Here is an 18,500-nt window from a genome sequence, read left to right as displayed (position 1 = left end):
CGTTCCGTCCCACTCAACGTAGGGGGAAGGAGGCCTGAGGGGCAAAGCCAATCGGGAAGCTGCTACTGGGTCACATGACACGGGTCCTCCCCCGCCTAACGAATCCACGGGTGAAATACCTGCGCGCCCTGGGCCGCAGACCGTCCCTACGGTGGCTCGGTGGGTCAATTTAGATTCGCTCTTTGACAGGACTGGGTTTGCGTTGCCTGAGATCGGGAGAAGCGTTCGCTCCGCGGGTTCCCTCAGTTTCACAGCCCAGGGAAGAACAGCCACGGAAGCGCTAGTGTCAAGTTAGAGGCGTTAAGCAGTCGAACATCACAAAACATTGCATCTCACCAAGTATTTTTTCCGGCTTTACTGCCTTGTTTACTATTAAACGTGCGTGCATGTCTTGCCTTCCTCTGAATGACATCTGAAACTTATCTACACTTTGCCTCAAGGGCAATGCTGGGCACTGGGACGGAGTTCAGTAAATATTTGATAAACGAATGAAGACCAGTCAAAGAGGGGACAAGGAAGATGATCAGACCATATCACAATCTTCCCGTGATCCAGGCCCTAAGCTTCTGTTGATTGTCTATGCTCCAAAGGACATGGCGACACACAGAAATTCCCCCATCCTAGTCTAGTCTTTGCAGTAACTCTGCCCAGTTTTATTTTTATTTATTTAATTTTTAAAATTTTTATTTATATTTATTTTTTATAGTGACATTGGTTAACAAAATCCAGTAAGTTACAATTTAACAGTTAGGCATATATATATTGCATTGTGTTCACTTCCCACAGATTTCTGTCACCACATATTTGACCCTTTTTACCTCATCTACCTTCCTCCTCCCCGCTCTCTGGTAACCACTAGTCTATTGTCCATGTCCGTGAGTCTCTGTTTGTCCTGTTCATTTGTTGCTTTTAGGTTTATATCCCACATATAACATATCATGTGGTTTTCAGCTTTTTCTGTCTGACTTATTTTGCTTAGCATGATTATCTCGAGGTCCAGCCATGTTGTCACATAACTCTGCCCAGTTTTAACAAAGTGCCCTGGAGGCTGTGAACTCTGGTGGGGATCTGAAGACCTAGGACTGTCTCTCTCTCTCTCTCTCTGAAGAGACCTAACTGCTGGGGACCAGCCACTGTTTGGTTCACTCTTGTATCTTCAGCTCCTCTCCTGATGTGATTCTAGACATAGTAGGGGCTCAATAATTACTTCTGGAATAAATAAATGAAGAAGAATGGGAAAAAAATTCTAGGTATGGTAGCCCCAAGATGCCCGGTTATCTTTTATTCGGATGTTTTTTGGATCTTCAAAAGGGAACCTAGGAGAATATCCCCAGGCATTGATCTCTGCCTTCTACCCCTTCTTCATCAAGATCTAAAATAATTGTTTCCCTGCTGCCACCTGCTGGATTATCCACCCTCCTTTGGGTACTGAAGGTAGACAAACTTCAAATGGTTGGATTGCTATTTGCAATTCCATAGCAATGGAATTGCGTAGCATTGAAGTATTTTTTTTAACGCCTACAGCACCTGGTATTGCTAGGTGGTCTCTCATCCAAGTACTAACCAGGCCCGACCCTGCTTAGCTTCCAAGATCAGATGGAATCGGGCATGTTCAGGGTGGCATGGCTGTAGATCTGAAGTATTTTATAATTGCCTATACCTATAGGCCCCACTCAACTAAACAGTACAAAAATTAGACATTTGGGGGTGCACTGCCTAGCACAGAATTTATGTCATAGGTATTCAATAAATATTTGTTAAATAAATTATCCTTGTTTCCATAAAAGGCGTGGAGTTGCTACTATTTCCTGAGTTATTTTATAAATCAGCTGGTGTAGAGGTAAAGCTGTTTCTGATTTAAAAGTTGGACATAGACCAATAATTAACTAACCAATGCAGTAGGTCAAACAGGGTTTTCTCCCTGGGGTTTGAGCTACGAATTCAATTTTGGCCCTCCAGAAAAGATCCCTATTTTGCAGCAGTTTAGGGGTCTTTGTTTCTCCTTTATGTACTAGAAAATGGCTACTGTTACTCCTACCACCTTGTATTATGGCAGTCTGTTTACTTCTTTGTCTCCCTCGTTAAGACTGTGAACATTTCAGGGCAAAGATTATATCTTATCCACTTTTCTATCTCACGGATCTAGAATAGTGCCTGGCACAGAGTAGGTGCCTAATCCATGTCTCCTGAGTATATGAATGAAGGCAAAATTGAAAAAGTTGAGCTAGGGGTGTTTCCGATCTTTCCCCCCAATCCTTGTCCCTTCCCCCCCCACTCAATCCCTGGGGTGCTCTGATTCATGGAGCCACTCTTGCCCAGTAACATTCCTGGAATAGCAGAACTGTGGTGACGTGGCAGGGTGTGGAAGAAGGGGCAGAGCAGGACATGTTGGATTAGTGCTTCCAAGGAAACAGAAAAGGGAGTTCACCAATATATACTTTGGAAACAGGGGGCAATCTGATGATCTCAAAAAAGGGCCGCATATACAGATTTGGAGGATATAATGTGCACACACACATACACACACACACACACACACACACACACACACACACAGAGCTTTATTAAAGTGACCTTTATGTCTTAGAACAATTTCTAATGTCAAAATGGAGAGGCTAAAAGCTGCTAAGATCAACATAGAGGGAGAATAAAAGGATGGGCACCAATTTCATGTAATTAGTCATTCATTAATTCATTCTTTGAATTAGTGTTATTTAGCCCCAATGATGTTCCAGGCACTATGAGAGTTCCTGGTATACAAAGAAGATAAAGTCCCTGCCCTCAAAAAGAGCACAGACTAATGAGAGAGACAGACACAGAAATCATTAGAATAAAGTGTAATAGGTGCCATCTTAGAGTATGTACAAGTGGTATGGTTTGAAAACCATATTTTCAGAATAAAAAATGGGAAGACGAATTGACACGGAGGTTTGACGATACCACAGACTATTTGAGATTAGAATTATATTAGAGAATCAAGGAGGCTTGATCTCCATGGCTATGAGAACTGTGCTGGGAAGAGAGGAATGGGTGTGCAGCAAGACTTCACTGTCTTTTAGAATTAGAATTTTGCCAGGTAGACAAAAAGGACAGGGAGTCTAATGAGAAGGAAAAGCATGGAGGCACGACAGAATTGGGTGTTAGGAAAGTGATGCTAGAATAAGATAATGTGGCAGGAGGTGAAGTTAGAAAGACAAAGAGAGACTAAATTATGAAGGCTCTTGAATGCCACGTTAATAACAGTTATCACCTACTAAACATCTATGTGCTTATTAATACAGTGCTAAGTAATTTACAAGGATTACATCTTATTCTTCTCAACAACCTTCAAAAGTAGTTATTATCAGTCCCACTTTATAGGTGAGCAAACTTGAGATTCAGAGAGGCAAAGCAACTCGTCCAAAGTCACACATCTAGAAGATCTAAGTTCAAACTCAAACTCCGGTCTATCTGGCTTTCCAAGGCTCTGCCCTTAACCACATTACTATTCCGCCTCTAGGATTTTGGACTTTATCCTGCAGATACAGGGAGCCATTAAAGATTTTTGAGTAGAAGAGTGAAAAACCTTACTGGGTTTTTAGTAAGGTTTCTACGGGCAGCAGAATGGAAAACGGATAGAGCAGAGGGAGACTGACCTCTTCTGAATGAAAACGTGTTGACTCCCAAATTCTGGACTTAGAGTGGGGGCTCCTGGAGTCACCGAAAGGAATCCTTGCAGATCAGGTCCGCGCGAGCTTCGGCAGGAGCTTGGGGGTGGTGTCTGCGCGGGACTGGGCGGGGCTGAAGAGTAAAGCCCGCCCGGGGGGCGGGACTAGGCGCCCCTCGACGCTCCGCTGCTTCTGCCTGGAACGGGCGGCTTCCGCCGCCGCCGGCCACCTGCAGGCAGTGGTGTCGAGCGCCGAGCTCCGGGATCCGCGCTGGGAGGGAGGCCGAGGTTGGCGGCGCAGTCTCGGGAGGCGGAATGAGTTTGGCTGGGGGCCGGGCCCCGCGGAAGACCGCGGGGAACCGGCTTTCTGGGCTCCTGGAGGCAGAGGAGGAAGATGAGTTCTACCAGACGACTTATGGGGGTTTCACGGAGGCAAGAGCCGGGCCCCGGCAGAGGGAGGGGAGGAAGCCAAGAGGAGTCCCGAAGGGAGAAACCTCGGACAAAGAACGGGGCGGGGAATAGGCCGGAGCCTTGGCGGGTGATACCCGCACGGGGCGGGCGAGTCAGGGGGATGCGGTGGAGACCTGGAGCGAGAGCCCGGACGGGGCGGGGATAGAGAAGCCGCCTGGAGACACCCCAGAACGTGGCAGGAACCTACCGTGCACTTCTCTAGTTGCATCTGTCACCGCACTTCTGACGTCTAGCGCGCGCAAGGCACATCGTAGTCACGCGGTTTATACCCGTTGGCCCACTGCTGGTTATGCACCTGAAGAATAGAAAGAAGCCTCCCAGAAATAGAGGGGCTTAGCCTACTCCTTTTTCAGCTTTCAAATCTCAGTGGTTATCTCCCTAGATAACCTTTCTTTGTACTAAAAAGTGTCCTCGTATATTTCCTTCATAGAACATACTTCACTTTGTCATTAGATTTGGTTTGCTTACTTGTTTATCCTTTCCTATTCGTTCGTGAGCTCTGTAAGATTAGAGATGGTCTGTTTTGTTCAACAGTATACATCCAGCGCCCAGTCCAGTGTCTGGATTGGCTTGGCATTTGTTAAATTTGTATCCGTTGACTCTTTCCATTCTTTAAGCATGTGTCGAGCACCTAGAGCAAGCAAAGCCCTGTGATAGGCTCTAGGGATACAGTGTTCAAAACACCCATTTGACCTTAAATGGGGCAACTAGCTAGGTTAACAGTCAGTTAAAATCCTGTGTGATAAGGAGTAGAGTAAGTAGGGTCTTGTGGTAAGGCGTGGAAGCCAGAGTTGTTGATCGCGATGGTTTTCCCTGGAGGACATGATGGTTAAGCTGAGGACAATATGAAAAGTAGGTCTTGGCTGGATGAAGAGCAGTAGGACTGGGAGCACGGGGAGGAGAAAGGTTAGTCCACGGAGGGCATGGGGCAGAGCGTGTAAAGGCACTGAGGTCCTGGCGTGGGACCTGCACATCTACTCTCATTCTCCATGAAGGAGAATAAAGGTTGGCAAGAATGGAGGAAGTAGACACAGGCCAGATGATGTAGGGCCTTGTGAGCCATGTTAAGGAATTTTCCTGTTCATCCAGAGGATTGAGAAGATGATCAGATTTGTACTTTAGAAAGATCATTCTGTCATGAGAATGGTTTGAAGGAGGCGTTGGGAGTAGAGAAACGTAGACAGGAGAGTTCAAGAGGAATTAAGGCAATAGAGTCCCCAGGACTCCCAACCAGGTGGCTGGTTGGGAGTCATTAGTTACACAGCCCTAACCAGCTCGTTTAAAATAGAACTTTCTCATCCCTCTTCTAAAGGCTGTTTTCCTATTCCTGTCATTTTACGAGTCGTTATTTAATATGTACCCGTCATGCTTCCAAAAAGGATTTAAGGAGGCTTACGATATAAACAAAAAGTAGGAACAGTAAAAATAGAGACAGATCAAAAGTAATTATACCAGAGCCTCTGCTGAAATGATAATACCAATTGATATTAAATTTAGCTGTGAGTTTCCTGGCAATCAAACCCTGAATTTCTTTTTTTAGTAAGAAAGAAGCATATAAGTTCTTTAAGAGAGACAAGCTTACTCAGTATTAGTCCTAGGGAGAATCGCATCCTTATATAAGATCTGTAAAGTAACGGGTTTAGTAGATGATGTAAAAACATTTTCTTATCTAGTCATGTCTATTAGTGATCCTTGATAAAAGCCACAGGAATGGCACTAAATCCGTAACTCAGCAAAAACATTGCGATTGGGCTCTAAGCTAATGAGTAGTTGTACTACTGCACTCTGGCAATGTGACTTAATACCAGGTCAGAGCCGAGGGGATTAACGTGTGACCCGGCTGTCTTTCACAAACATCATTTGGGAGGAAGTGATGGTCATCAGTGCAAGATAGAACTCTGACTGGCTTGGAGTGTCAACGGTCTCTGTTATTTGCTTACTCTGGCAGCGTGTACCCCAAGATTAGCCCATTAGCCTGCATCAATGATTGAAGAGAGAGCCACATGTGCGAGGCGCTACCCCGCCCAGTCAAATCCTCTGCCTCCCGTGTTTTTTCTCTTTCCTTTCCAGTATGGCGCCATGCTGGCCCTAGTTTGCATCACCTCAGGTCTAGGCTGTACTCCATGTTCTCTACTCCGGCCCATTTCATCGCTTCCAGAGCTTTCTACAACACCCCTTAGGTGCATTTTTCCTCTCCCCTCAAATATTCTGCGGCTCCCCACTGTACGTAGTCGTATCAATTTTCCTGTCCCAACACACTTGAGGAATGAGACATACCTCGCAGTAACTTTAGTTTCCTTCGACAATGATCGTTGCTGGGAAAAACAAGAAGAGGGAGACGATCGAGAACCACCGGCCTCCAACTTAAAGTCAGAAGCTCATTTAAGTTCCTCTATAGCTCGAGTGCAACCTTCTTTTCAACTCTTATAGACCTATAGGGCGATCGATGGACGTTGAAAGGAGGCTGTGCTGGAGCCGCAGGCAGTCAGCTAGGAAGACTTCTCGCCAGAGGCAAAGCTCCTGCTCTACTTGGGTCTAAATCCTTATTCCATAAACGTGCTGCACACCACCCTGCTGCTTCGTTCTTGCTACTCCCTCTCCCCACGAGTCCCTCTTTCCTCTTGGCTGTCCAAATACTACCAGTATTTTTAACCATGGTTCAAGTTCCCTTCATGCTTTACAGTCTAAAGCAGGGTTTAGCAAACTACAGACCACTGGCAAAATCTGGCTCATTACCTGTTTTAATCTATCCCTTTACAGAAAATGTTGCCAGCCCTTGGTCTAAAGGGATAAAGTGTGATATTTAAACCTCCCCAGGCTACCAGCCCATAGCAAGTGTGCCTTCCTCTGAACACCTGTAACATTTAATTGCCATCTGGTACTTCATATGTTGCCTTGTGTTAAAACGTCCTTTCATAATTATGTCCTGCCCTCTTACTAGACTGTAATGCCCCTGGGACCAAAGTATATCCTATTGTACCCTAGAACTTAGCATGGCGTGCTACAGGAATCGGGCAGTCAGTCAGTGTTGGAAAGGGCGGTGCTGGAGGCAGACGCCATCAGCGAGGAGGGTTTCTTGCCCAAGGAAAATGAAGAGCTGGTCCGGGAAGGAGAGGGGCGGCCCTTACGAAGAAAGCAAAGAGATTCTGTTCCTCTGGGAGCGGCTTTAATGGCTCCGATGCCAGCGAGAGCCTCACCTCCCTGTATCCTCAGGAATCAGGAGACGATGAGTATCAAGGGGACCAGTCAGACACAGAGGATGAGGTGGACTCTGACTTTGACATCGACGAAGGGGATGAGCCATCCAGTGATGGAGAAGCAGAAGAGCCGAGAAGGAAGCGCCGCGTCGTCACCACAGCCTATAAGGTGCGGGGGAAGTCCCGGCTCGCTTGGGCTTTTCATTCCTGTTCTCCCCGCACCAGTCCCATTGCCTACAGTGCTAGTTTCCTGTTAATAGTCTCATCTTGCTCCTTATCTGTCCATTCCCTGGTGTCTGTTTCTAATCCGTCCCCAGGAGCCTCTGAAGAGCTTAAGACCTCGAAAGGTCAGCACCCCAGCTGGTGGCTCTCAGAAGGCCCGAGAAGAGAAGGCGCTGCTACCGCTGGAATTGCAGGACGATGGCGCTGACAGTGAGTGCGGGCGTTTGGGTCACCTGGCAGAACTGGAATATGATGAGAAAAGTTATTGTGTCGGTGTCAAATTTACTGAAGTTAACAACTATATTATGATTATGTAAGGGAAATCCTTATTCTCAGGAAAGACACACTGAAATCTTTAGGGGTAGAGAGCCATGATGTGTGCAACTGAACTCTCGGATTTTTAAGAAAAAAACATATACACACAATGCAGATGGGGCGAAACGTTAATAGGTGATCCGGGTAAAATATACGTGGGTGTTCTTTGTACTATTCTTGCAACTTTTTTTAAAGTTAAAAATGATTTCCAAATAAAGTTTTAAAACTAAAAAAATAAACAAAGGAGTTCAAAACGAATTCAAAGATTTCTTGCTCTCCGACTTCCTTCCCAGGTCGGAAGTCCATGCGACAGTCTACAGCTGAACATACACGACAGACTTTCCTTCGGGTACAGGAGAGGCAGGGCCAGTCACGGCGGCGAAAGGGGCCCCACTGCGAGCGGCCCCTGACCCAGGAGGAGCTTCTCAGGGAGGCCAAGATCACAGAGGAGCTCAACTTACGCTCACTGGGTCAGTCTGCGACTTGGGGAACAGTGGGTGTAGGGGCTGAGGAGCATGAGAAAAACAGACCTGGAGGGCCCAGAGAATGGGAGAGGTGGAGATTTGACACAAGGGACTCGGAAGGAAAAAATGGGGCAAGTAAGTAATTAGGAGCGAGGAACTAGGCAGTTATGAAGGCTTTGAAGAGCAAGATTTATTGAAGTACTTTGGTGTGAAATAAGAGTTGTATAAAACCGAGTTCAAATCCTAGTTCTGTTGTTCACTTGCTGTAAGGCTGCAGGCAAACTACTCAACCGCCTCGCATCTTGCTTTCTTGTTCGCAAAATGCCTGCTCTAACGATCAGGAGAATTAGAAATTCAGTAGGGTCAGCCAGTTCGTGCGATAAATTGCTTTCAAGTAAAGTTTGTAACACATCTCTTCAGTTTATGTGCCCTTGGGTACACAATCGTGTACAGTAATGTATTGTACGAAAAACATACATTTCTTTATAGGGCAGTGAGAGTCTCAAATCGTGAGAGATATGTGAGAAATTGAGGGAACACAGCTGTCACACCTCCCATCGTGTGCTCCCTCTGGGATGTACTCCCGCTGAGTGAAATGACAGGTAGAATCACCTGCAGTATGAATTTCTCCTCTCTCTCTCTGAATCCCTTTCTCTTTCTTTGGCAAGCACATGTAGTGGAGCACGCGTAACGAAAATGCAGTTTTACCGCGGAATGGAAGATTATGGGATACAACCCACTCCAGTTTAATCATAGTTTTGAACCTTTGATAACTTAACTCTAAAGACTATAATGATTGGGAAAAGATTTAGTTCCTCCCCAACATCTTCAGGGTGTATGCTCATGAGTTTTTTTTTTTTAATTGGTTTTAAATTGGGACATTTGTATTGGCTTTAAAATGAGAAATATAATCTTTATCCGTAAAACAGCAACTCAGTACTTTAAAACGGTAGCTATCCCTCGAAACACGTAAATGACTGAGAACCATCACAACGAGGTCACCTTGATGTCACCGTAATCACAGTCTGCATCCTTTGACCACAATGATTGGTTCAGGCCACTGTAAGGAGAGTGACGCCCAGGCTTCTGCCATCAGTAACTGACAGGGGACTCCCGGGGGGCAGCTTCAGCAGGGGGAAAATAGTAAGTTCACTTAGAACCTGTTGAATTTGAGGCATCTGTGAGCAATTTATGCAGTGCTGAGTGGTCAGTTAAATGTAAATGTAAATGTAAATATAAATGTAAATGTAAAAATGTAAATGTAAATATAAATATAAATTGCGCTGAGACAGGAGATCTGAGCTGGAAACATAAACTTGGAAGCCTTTAGAATATGGGCGGTAATTGATGGCACTGGAGTGGATCCGATTAATCCAGGAGAAAGTGTAGAGTGAGCAGAGAACACAGAGGCCCACGAGAGTCCTGCAGACACTAAAATGAAATGGTCTCGTACGAGACGAGCATAGAGAAGAACCTGAGGTGTGGCCAGAGAGTCAGAGACTGCAGGAGAGTCTGTCTTAAGAACACCAAAGAAAGAGAATGTTTCAAGGTAGAATCACCGCTGAAGGCTGCCGAGATGCCGGTAGAGAGGACACTGCATAGTGCCCATTGGTTTAGGTGACATGGAGGTCAGAGATGACCTTAGGGGGCACTTTTTGGGGACCAGAGCATTTTGAAGCTGGTTGGAAAGACAAAAAGGTCGGCTGTGAAGGGTAGGAGAGGGGATAGAAGCTGTAAGGGAGTCTGGAGTCAAGGTAGAGTTTTCCTTGTTTTATTTAAGGTTTGGAGGGACTGTATCTTTTGTGAGAAGCAACTGAATGAGTTTGATGATAAAGCAAGAACGGGGAGTTAGCAGTGTAGGTTTCTGGAGAAGTGGGAGGAGGGAGGCGGGCGTGGCGCACAGGTAGGGGACTGGGCTTAAGTTAGGATGGAGGGGCGGGAGGCTCAGACCTGCGGGTTTGGAAATTCAGAGCAGGACATGGCAGTGGTCCTCGCCTGATGTCTTTCAGGCACTGTCATCCGTCAGGAGTTGGGGATAGACTTGGAAGCCCGAGGAGCGCGCAGAGCGTCGGGAGTCGTTGTAGAGACAGGATTATCTGCTGGCGTTGGGGGTCTGTTGAAGTTTGGCATCATGAATGTATTCTGGTTCCATTATACCTGTTGTATAAGTTTCATACAGTAGCACTCAGCCATCCAGGTCTGGGCGAAGGAGTTTAGATTGACAAGAGAATGAATGATATCATAGACTGAGGAACCCGAGCTCGATTTAAAAGGGAAATGAAGGCTGGAAGGGCCTGACGGAGTGAGGACATGTCCATGTATGAGAAGGGCCGAGGAGGCAGGAGACAGAGGTATCTAGAGCAATGGAATGGACAGACCGGAAGCATCGAGTGTTGGGGTCACAGCCTGGATGTCTGACTTTGAATATTTCAGAGCCGGGCCGTTTCAGGCAGTGACAGCGCCTAAGCTGTATCTGTAGCTGGATGGGTAAGTAGCCTGTCGTGGACAGGAAGGTGGTCGAGAGATAATGTGGTGAAGAAACGGTGGGAAGTGGCGGGAAGGGGCTACCTGCGTGCACTTTGAAGTCACCAGGTGACCTTAGATGATAGGAATCGAGGTGGAGAGGAAGAGCGAGAGTCATTGCCGAAGTCCTGGAGTGAGGGAGGGACCGCGACCAGGGAGGAGAGGAAGTGATCGCGGTTGTCGGACGGGTCTCAGAAGAGAAGCGAGGGCGCGGCGGGTGGCAGAGTCGTGATGGAAAAGCTGCAGCGGGCTCAGCTCACAGACCCGTCCTGCGTGGGGTGGGAGGGGACGGGCAGCTTCCACCAAGGGCTGCAGAGTGCTGGCCACAGTGGGCGACAGGCTTCCAGTAAGGCAAGTTCTGGAAGGAATGCTGAGTGAGGGACTCGAGGATCTAGATGAGTTGGCTGATGATGGAGCAGAAGTTGCAGAGGACAGGGACGTGTTCGCGAGAGGAAAGGGTCGGAAGGTTGGCTCCGGGAAAGAAAACAACATTAAGGTTAATCACTTGAGGGGTTCCTGGGGACTCTTCTGGTCAGACTTCATCTAGAGGATGGCGTTTCCGGTGCCGACGTCTTCTAAGGACACAGACATTTGGAGTTAATTTGGAGGAAAGGGACCAAGAATCTTTTGATCTATTTACGCAATAACATATTTGTCACGTGCCTGTTCTGCCAAATGCTGCACAACCGGAAACATGTAGGTGATACGAGCCACAGTCGCCGCCCTTAAGGAGACGTGCGTACCAATAACGAACTGCCGTGGAGCAGAGTCACAGGTCCAGCCAGGGGGACTGCGGTGAACCGGAAGGGACGCCTGCAGCAGGAACAGTTACTGTTGCCATGGGAGAAGGCAGACCCAGGGTTGCCAGGGTTTATTTTTTTCTTTAAGAGAGACCAGGAATCTCTGTATTTGAATGTATTGTCTAATTTTTAAATGTCAGCAACTAATTCACATTTTTCTTTAAAACACTATCCAGACCAAACAAAACACCTAAGTGGGCTGCCGGCTCGCAACCTCTGCCTCTGACTGCGATGGGTACAGTCACAGAGGAGCGTCCTAGGCTCAGGGGCGGCAGGAGGAGGGAGTTGACTCCAAACCGTGTTGGATGAGGAATGGGTCGATGGAATGGGTGTCGTGATCAGCCTGGAGACACGTGGACACTAATTTCAGCTACTTAGAGGACTGTCATGTGGAAGACAGATTAGACTCGTGTCCTTTATGGCCTGATGACAGTGTCATCAGGAAGTGAATTTCAGCTCAATATAGGAAAGAACTCTAATGACTAGAGATGCCGAAACACGCAGTGCCCTGCCGGGGACAGAGCGGGTTGACAGGGCAGCTGTAGGGGTGTCGGGCAACGGGCCGGCTCCTCCTCACAGGGCCCCGTCCGGCTCGGAAGTCCCGCTGTTCTGAGTGAGGGAGGAGCCCAGGGGACTTGGGAAACGATGAGCAGAGAGGCGAGCAGAACCCTCAGGAAATGGAAGGTGCTGGAGGGCCTGACGGACTTTCCTCACTGGCGGGCAGGCGGTGGCTCGGCAGCCAGGAAGGTGACCGAGAGGCCGTGGGGCAGGAGTGGGCTGTGGGAAGGGGGCGACCGTCCTCTTCTTCTTTCCTTTGACCCTCAAGAGACGTATGAGCGGCTGGAGGCGGACAAGAAGAAGCAGGTTCACAAGAAGCGGAAGTGCCCGGGGCCCATCATCACCTACCACTCAGTGACGGTGCCGCTGGTTGGGGAGCCAGGCCCCAGGGAAGAGACCGTGGACGTGGAAGGGTGAGTGACGCCCGGGGAGAGGGGGCAGGGCTCCTTCCTCCAGCTGAGCGCGGGCGCCCGTGTCGCCTGCACCCCTGCCACGACTCCCCGGCCCTGGGCGGTCTCAGCCCCTCTCCCTCAGCTCCCGTTTCTCTCTTTCAGCCTCTCTCTCCTCCGTCTTTTCCGTTTTCTCTGTCATTCGTTATTCTGGTCCCGTCTGTCACTGAATAGCGTCCCCCCGAGTGCGGCCATCACTCCGCCTCCTCCCCTTGCCTCACCGCTGGCCTCTTTCTTTACCTGCTGTCTCCTCTCCTCAGCTTCGTGTCTTTCTCGGTCTTTCCCCTCAGACTCGAGCCTGCCCCCACGGCTTCCGCACTGACTGCCAGCACCGGGCCCGGGCCCGCCGTCCCTCCTGCCCGCTGCTCACGTACTTTCATCACCTTTAGCGACGATGCGACATTTGAGGCATGGTTTCCCCAAGGGCGGGCCCCAAAGGTCCCTGTTCGGGAGGTGTGCCCAGTGACCCATCGCCCCGCCCTGTACCGGGACCCTGTGACAGACATACCCTACGCCACTGCTCGAGCCTTCAAGATCATCCGCGAGGCCTACAAGAAGTACATCACTGCCCACGGGCTGCCGCCCGCCGCCTCGGCCCTGGGCCCGGGGCCGCCACCCCCTGAGCCCCTGCCTGGCTCTGGGCCGCGAGCCTTGCGCCAGAAAATCGTCATCAAATGAGGTGTCTCATCCTCAGACACCTGTTTCCTGCCCTGACGTGGGGCTCTGTGTTCCCCTTTCTCTCTCTGCTTCCCTTTGTCATCTCTACCCTTTGCCCAGCCTTTTTCTGTATCCCTTTCACCATCTTTCCCCCCAGTTCCTACTGGTTTTCTGTTTTTCAATCTAATAAAATAGAAAGGTCCCTTTTGTCTGGTGTCTAATCTACAATTGGCATCACGAAGTGTTTGCGAACGTCTTGAGTGTTTACTATCGTGAGTCGCCCTTTTTAAACTGTAAAATAGTCATTCTTCCAACTAGATTAGAAACACCTCCAAATCAGACACCCAAACAAAACCCTTATGTTCACCTTTATATCACCTTTTAGTCACTGCTTTGAGTATAGCAGGCACCAAACAGGCAGCAACTATCTGATTCTCCCGGAACTCGGGTTTCTAGGACTGCAGCCTGTACGAAGGGAAAGGCAGGAGGTGTCATGGCTGTTAGTGGCCACTAGAGGCTCTCAGGGCTGGGCAGGGTATGGGGGCTGTGTATATGTGATCTCCCACTACCCCCCACCTGGCCAGAGCTAAAATAATAAAATGCTGAGCTCACTGTTCCCCCACCCTTTCCCCCCGGCACCGGGCTCCTCCTGCTGCTGAGACAGTGCTCCAGTAGGGCAGACAGACTGACCAACGGACGGGGAGGTGAGGAGGTGGCCGCCAGGACTGGTAGGTGGGGAAGGCAGGGGGCTCGTGGTGGGAAGTGGGAGGACAGCGGTGGCTCCTAATGGGAACGATACAAAGTGTGTCCCTGTCTCTGTCATTCAGTGTACGTTTCTGCTGCTGTCCGTCATGTCCCCTAACGCTGTAGTTCACATTGTCCACGTATCACACACGTTCTGGATCTTTCACATTCAGCATGGTGTGTATGTGTAGCTTGTGCGTATTTTTCATATTGTAAAAGATCGTACAAGTTTAATCCTCCCACTGTTTTTAAAGAAACTTTATTCTATTTAGAAGGCATTTCCTACCCATTGGTCTGGTGTCACCTTCCCGTCCAAAGCCAGGGACAAATTTGGGGACGCAGTCCCTCCTCCTGAGACTGTACCACCGTGACCCCAACCTGGGATTACCCGCCCCCCACCTCCTGTGAGCCCCTACTTTTCCTTAGGATTTAGAATTTCAGTAAACAGTGGAATCTCGATCCCCACAATAAGAGAAGGAATGAGGGTGGGTAAGAGAACTCTTCTCCCCGATCCTCCTTGCTTTCTTAAACCAGTTTAGGAAAAAGACCGGATTATGAGGAAGAGAGAAGAATACCCCTGAAGCTCTCTGCCTGCCCCCCTTCTTTTCAATAGGAACTGGGCATGGGGCCAGGCGGGCTGGCAGGGCTCCCGGCAGCCGTGCTAGGTCAAGAGGCACCGACGGGCGAGGTTATGGGAAGGGTGCTGCCGGGCTCTCTCCATATACAGTGGGAGGACAAACCCAGCCTGGATGCCCGGGATCCCCATCCGGAGTGGCTGGAAGCTGGGGAAGCACGAAGAAGGAGGCTCTGGTTCTAACTAAGCAACCTCATCTAACCCCACCTGTCATCGCCCAACTAGATTTCTAACCAAGGCACCCAGTTCGTTGTTCTGCCTCCTGGCCGGGCCCTTGTGTCCTTGCTGTGTCTCCCTCCGTCTTTCCATCATCTGACCACTTTCCCCATGTCCCCCAGGCTCCGTGAGTGCCACACAGTGGGAAGGGGGTGGGGGCCGTCATGTCATCATATCAGAAGGAACTGGAGAAATACAGAGACATAGATGAAGATGAGATCCTGCGGACCTTGAGCCCCGAGGAGCTAGAGCAGCTGGACTGCGAGCTGCAGGAGATGGACCCCGAGGTAGGGGCTCCAGCACAGGGACCAGGGGCGGCCCCCCAGGCATTTGGGGAAGGGTGCGGGGCCCAGGGCTGCCTACAGGTCCTAGAGTCCCAGGAGGGCCAGGGAAAAGGTATCTGGAGATGTTTTAGGGAGCCCTGGAGGGGAGGTCTGACATGCTCCCCAAAACTCATCCCTAAGAACATGCTCCTGCCAGCTGGACTAAGACAACGCGACCAGACGAAGAAGAGCCCAACGGGGCCCCTGGACCGAGACGCCCTTCTGCAGTACCTGGAGCAGCAGGCACTAGAGGTCAAAGAGCGCGATGACTTGGTGCCCTTCACAGGCGAGAAGAAGGGTGCGGAGCCCCTGACATCCATGCCTCCCGGAACCCAAATGGCTGTCTCTCCCACGTGCCCCCTCCAGCTTCCCTCTCACCTGCCGGCTCCTAGCTGCCCGCAAACTCGGCTGCCCTGATACCTGCATGCCAGCCTGCACTCTCCAGCCCTCACGAGGTCGGGGGACCCAGGAGTTCTGAGCTGGTAGAGGACTCAGGCTGTCCAGTGGCGCCTAGTGACCGGCATCCCACCCCCTGGAGAAGGACAGGAAGCTGGAGGCCGGGATCTTGGGAGAAAAGACCTCTACCTTCCTCTCCATCAGGCAAACCCTACATTCAGCCCAAGAGGGAAATTCCAGCAGAAGAGCAGATCACTCTGGAGCCCGAGCTGGAGGAGGCCCTGGCCCATGCCACAGATGCTGAAATGTGTGACATTGCAGGTGGGCAGCCGTGGGAAGCTGGGGAGGGTGGGAAGATCGTGGAGTCCTCTTCGTGGCGTGGGACTAGTGGGGAAGGCCCTGAACCAGGACATGATGTTTGAGAAAGCCTCGGGTAGTCGTTTTTGACTTTTCTTAATTGGCTTGTTTGTTTAGGTAGTCATTCGCTCATTTGTAATAAGTTAACATCTCAAGGGCAATTTTCTAGAGATTATAAAGCAAATAAAAGTGGAACTATTCTGGCTGAAAACATAAGGGAGTCTGACAGGCTTCCTCACCCCCTAGTGGCTCCTTAGGGAGCTTCCCTTAGTGTCATTGTTTTAAAAACTAGTGCCTCGAGCAATTTACAGGACGGACCCTGGGGCCGAGGGAGGGGGGAAACCTCTGTGGAAGAGTGGAAGAGGTCAGGCTTTAACAATACAACATTCAGACGGGGGCGGGGGGTGCTTGGAACGAGTCCCTTCTCATTCCTTGTCCTCCCCCCTGCTCACTCTTTCCAGCAATTCTGGGCATGTACACACTGATGAGCAACAAGCAATACTACGATGCCATCTGCAGCGGGGAAATCTGCAACACCGAAGGCATCAGCAGTGAGTGTGTTAGGAAGCGTGGCCCCAGGGCCTGAGGGGAGGCGGCAAAGGGTGGGACAGGTGAATGGGGAGAGGACCGACGGGGGAGGAGACTGTGGGGGACACGTTGGGCTTCCCTTCCTGCCCTCACCCCCAGGTGTGGTGCAGCCTGACAAGTATAAGCCGGTGCCAGATGAGCCCCCAAATCCCACGAAGATCGAGGAGATACTGAAGAGTGTTCAAAGCAATGATAAGAACCTGGAGGAGGTGAACCTCAACAATATACAGGTACGTGGCCCCCATTCTCCAAACAATAAGCTTGGGACACTCTGTTGACATATGAGTCCCTGAGCCCCACGTGCTGTTCCCGACAGGACATCCCGATAGCCATGCTAACTGAGCTGTGTGCGGCCATGAAGACGAACACCCACGTCCGGAGCTTCAGTCTGGTGGCCACGAAGAGTGGTGACCCCATTGCCAATGTGAGGCTAGTTGACACCACGAGCTCTCACCCCGTACTTTGACACGCACCCCGCAGGGCAGAACTAACGGCTTGTGCCGGGGCTGCTGTTCCCACCGCGCTCTCAGGTAGCCCTGGGGGAGCCTCCGCCCCTCGGAATTACAGCTCACAGCTCTGAGGGGCTCAGGTCGGCTCCCCAAGGAGCCAACCCCCCAGCACCCCACACTCCGGCGCCTAACCTCCCTGCCACCACCCGCACGTCACTCCCCCTGCATCCCCACCTCCAGCTTCTCAAGAAAGCTCCTCAGAGAGCTGTGCTTCCCTCTTACTCCTGTTCTCTCCTCAGTCACCTGTGAAATTGTCCCCCAATCCTAACCCAAGTCCCTACTGCCCAGGCGGTGGCTGACATGCTGCGTGAGAACCGCAGCGTCCAGAGCCTGAACATTGAATCCAACTTCATTAGCAGCACAGGGCTCATGGCCGTGCTGAAGGCGGTTCGAGAAAACGCCACACTCACTGAGCTCCGGGTAGACAACCAGGTCAGCACTCCATCCCCCTGGGCTTTGCATTTAGGTGACACTCACTGAGTCTCTTCCCTGAGGCAACCACCGCGGGGGCGGGGCGGGGGGAGGATGGTTGGCCAGCTGATCTTGTTTGAACTCTCCCCATTATCCTTTGAGGCGGGCCAGGTGAGCAGCTCTCATCACCCACTCAGACCTCCCAGAGGGTGGGTGGTCTGGGACAGTGAGCCACCCAGAGAGTGGATGACAGCTTTCACTCCCCCTACAGCGCCAGTGGCCTGGCGATGCCGTGGAGATGGAGATGGCCACTGTGCTCGAACAGTGTCCCTCCATCGTCCGCTTCGGCTACCACTTTACGCAGCAGGGGCCACGAGCTCGGGCAGCCCAGGCCATGACCCGGAACAATGAACTACGTGAGTAGCTCGGATGCCGGGGTCGGGGGCAAGTCGGTAGCCTCCCGACAGCTGACATAGTGCCAAAAACCCTGGGGTGCTGCCAAAGCAATATTCACACGAGCAGTTCTATCCCATCAGTGATCAGAAAGTAGATAGAAAAGCATCCCCTGCCCCCAAAATATACGTCCCTGTAGAGAAGTGGAAAGGAAGCTAGACCTACCTGTTTGGAGGCACAGTACTTTTATTTGTCGTATTGCTTCTTATTTTATTATTGTGGGGTGGGCATATTTGGTGGCCTGAGACGCTACCTGTTTGCAAGTCTGGCCAAGGAAGGGGAATGAAGATCACCTTTGCAGACAGCAAGAAATGGAACAAAGACTCATGATTACTCTTTCTCCTCTACAGGTCGCCAGCAAAAAAAGAGATAACACTGCCCTTCCCCGACCAGCTAGAGCTGGGAGCCCCGAATGCTTAAGTCCTCATCTGCCCCCCTTCCTGTAAATAAAGGCCCTTCTGTCTACTCGGTCTGCCTCCTCCCTTGGGCTTTGGGGTGGAAATCTTGGCGCTAACCCCCAAGGGTTACTGCCAGTTCATCAGGGGATTATTTATACTCTGGGGATTA

At 50.3% G+C, this 18,500-nt stretch overlaps 3 protein-coding genes and 1 pseudogene across 3 annotated transcripts in view; 2 read left to right on the top strand and 2 right to left on the bottom strand.

Annotated features, from left to right (window-relative positions):
* PIP5K1A (phosphatidylinositol-4-phosphate 5-kinase type 1 alpha) overlaps positions 1-3,804 on the bottom strand; it is a 35,647-nt gene extending 31,843 nt beyond the window's left edge. Inside the window, exon 1 of the mRNA XM_039841590.1 lies at positions 3,636-3,804. The gene's annotated coding sequence lies outside the window, so the exon portion shown is untranslated. The remainder of the gene's footprint in view (positions 1-3,635) is intronic.
* LOC120585355 (uncharacterized) lies at positions 1,516-1,634 on the bottom strand (annotated as a pseudogene).
* Positions 3,805-3,875: 71 nt separating the features above from the next.
* Positions 3,876-13,509, top strand: VPS72 (vacuolar protein sorting 72 homolog). The gene is made up of 6 exons (XM_039841599.1): positions 3,876-4,078; positions 7,331-7,483; positions 7,632-7,746; positions 8,145-8,321; positions 12,465-12,609; positions 12,936-13,509. Exons 1-6 carry the CDS (start codon positions 3,962-3,964, stop codon positions 13,321-13,323), a joined length of 1,095 nt encoding a protein of 364 aa, XP_039697533.1. The 5' UTR covers positions 3,876-3,961; the 3' UTR covers positions 13,324-13,509.
* A 104-nt stretch (positions 13,510-13,613) lies between these two features.
* On the top strand, positions 13,614-18,396 carry TMOD4 (tropomodulin 4). The gene is made up of 10 exons (XM_039841600.1): positions 13,614-14,030; positions 15,019-15,183; positions 15,361-15,517; positions 15,820-15,936; positions 16,434-16,523; positions 16,660-16,790; positions 16,877-16,984; positions 17,358-17,501; positions 17,752-17,896; positions 18,284-18,396. Exons 2-10 carry the CDS (start codon positions 15,061-15,063, stop codon positions 18,304-18,306), a joined length of 1,038 nt encoding a protein of 345 aa, XP_039697534.1. The 5' UTR covers positions 13,614-14,030; positions 15,019-15,060; the 3' UTR covers positions 18,307-18,396.
* Positions 18,397-18,500: the final 104 nt, after the last annotated feature.

This window comes from Pteropus medius, unplaced genomic scaffold, assembly GCF_902729225.1.
Source record: "Pteropus medius unplaced genomic scaffold, Ma_sr-lr_union100, whole genome shotgun sequence".
Taxonomy (NCBI): Eukaryota; Metazoa; Chordata; class Mammalia; order Chiroptera; family Pteropodidae; genus Pteropus; species Pteropus medius.
This window is presented reverse-complemented; position numbering and strand designations above follow the sequence as displayed.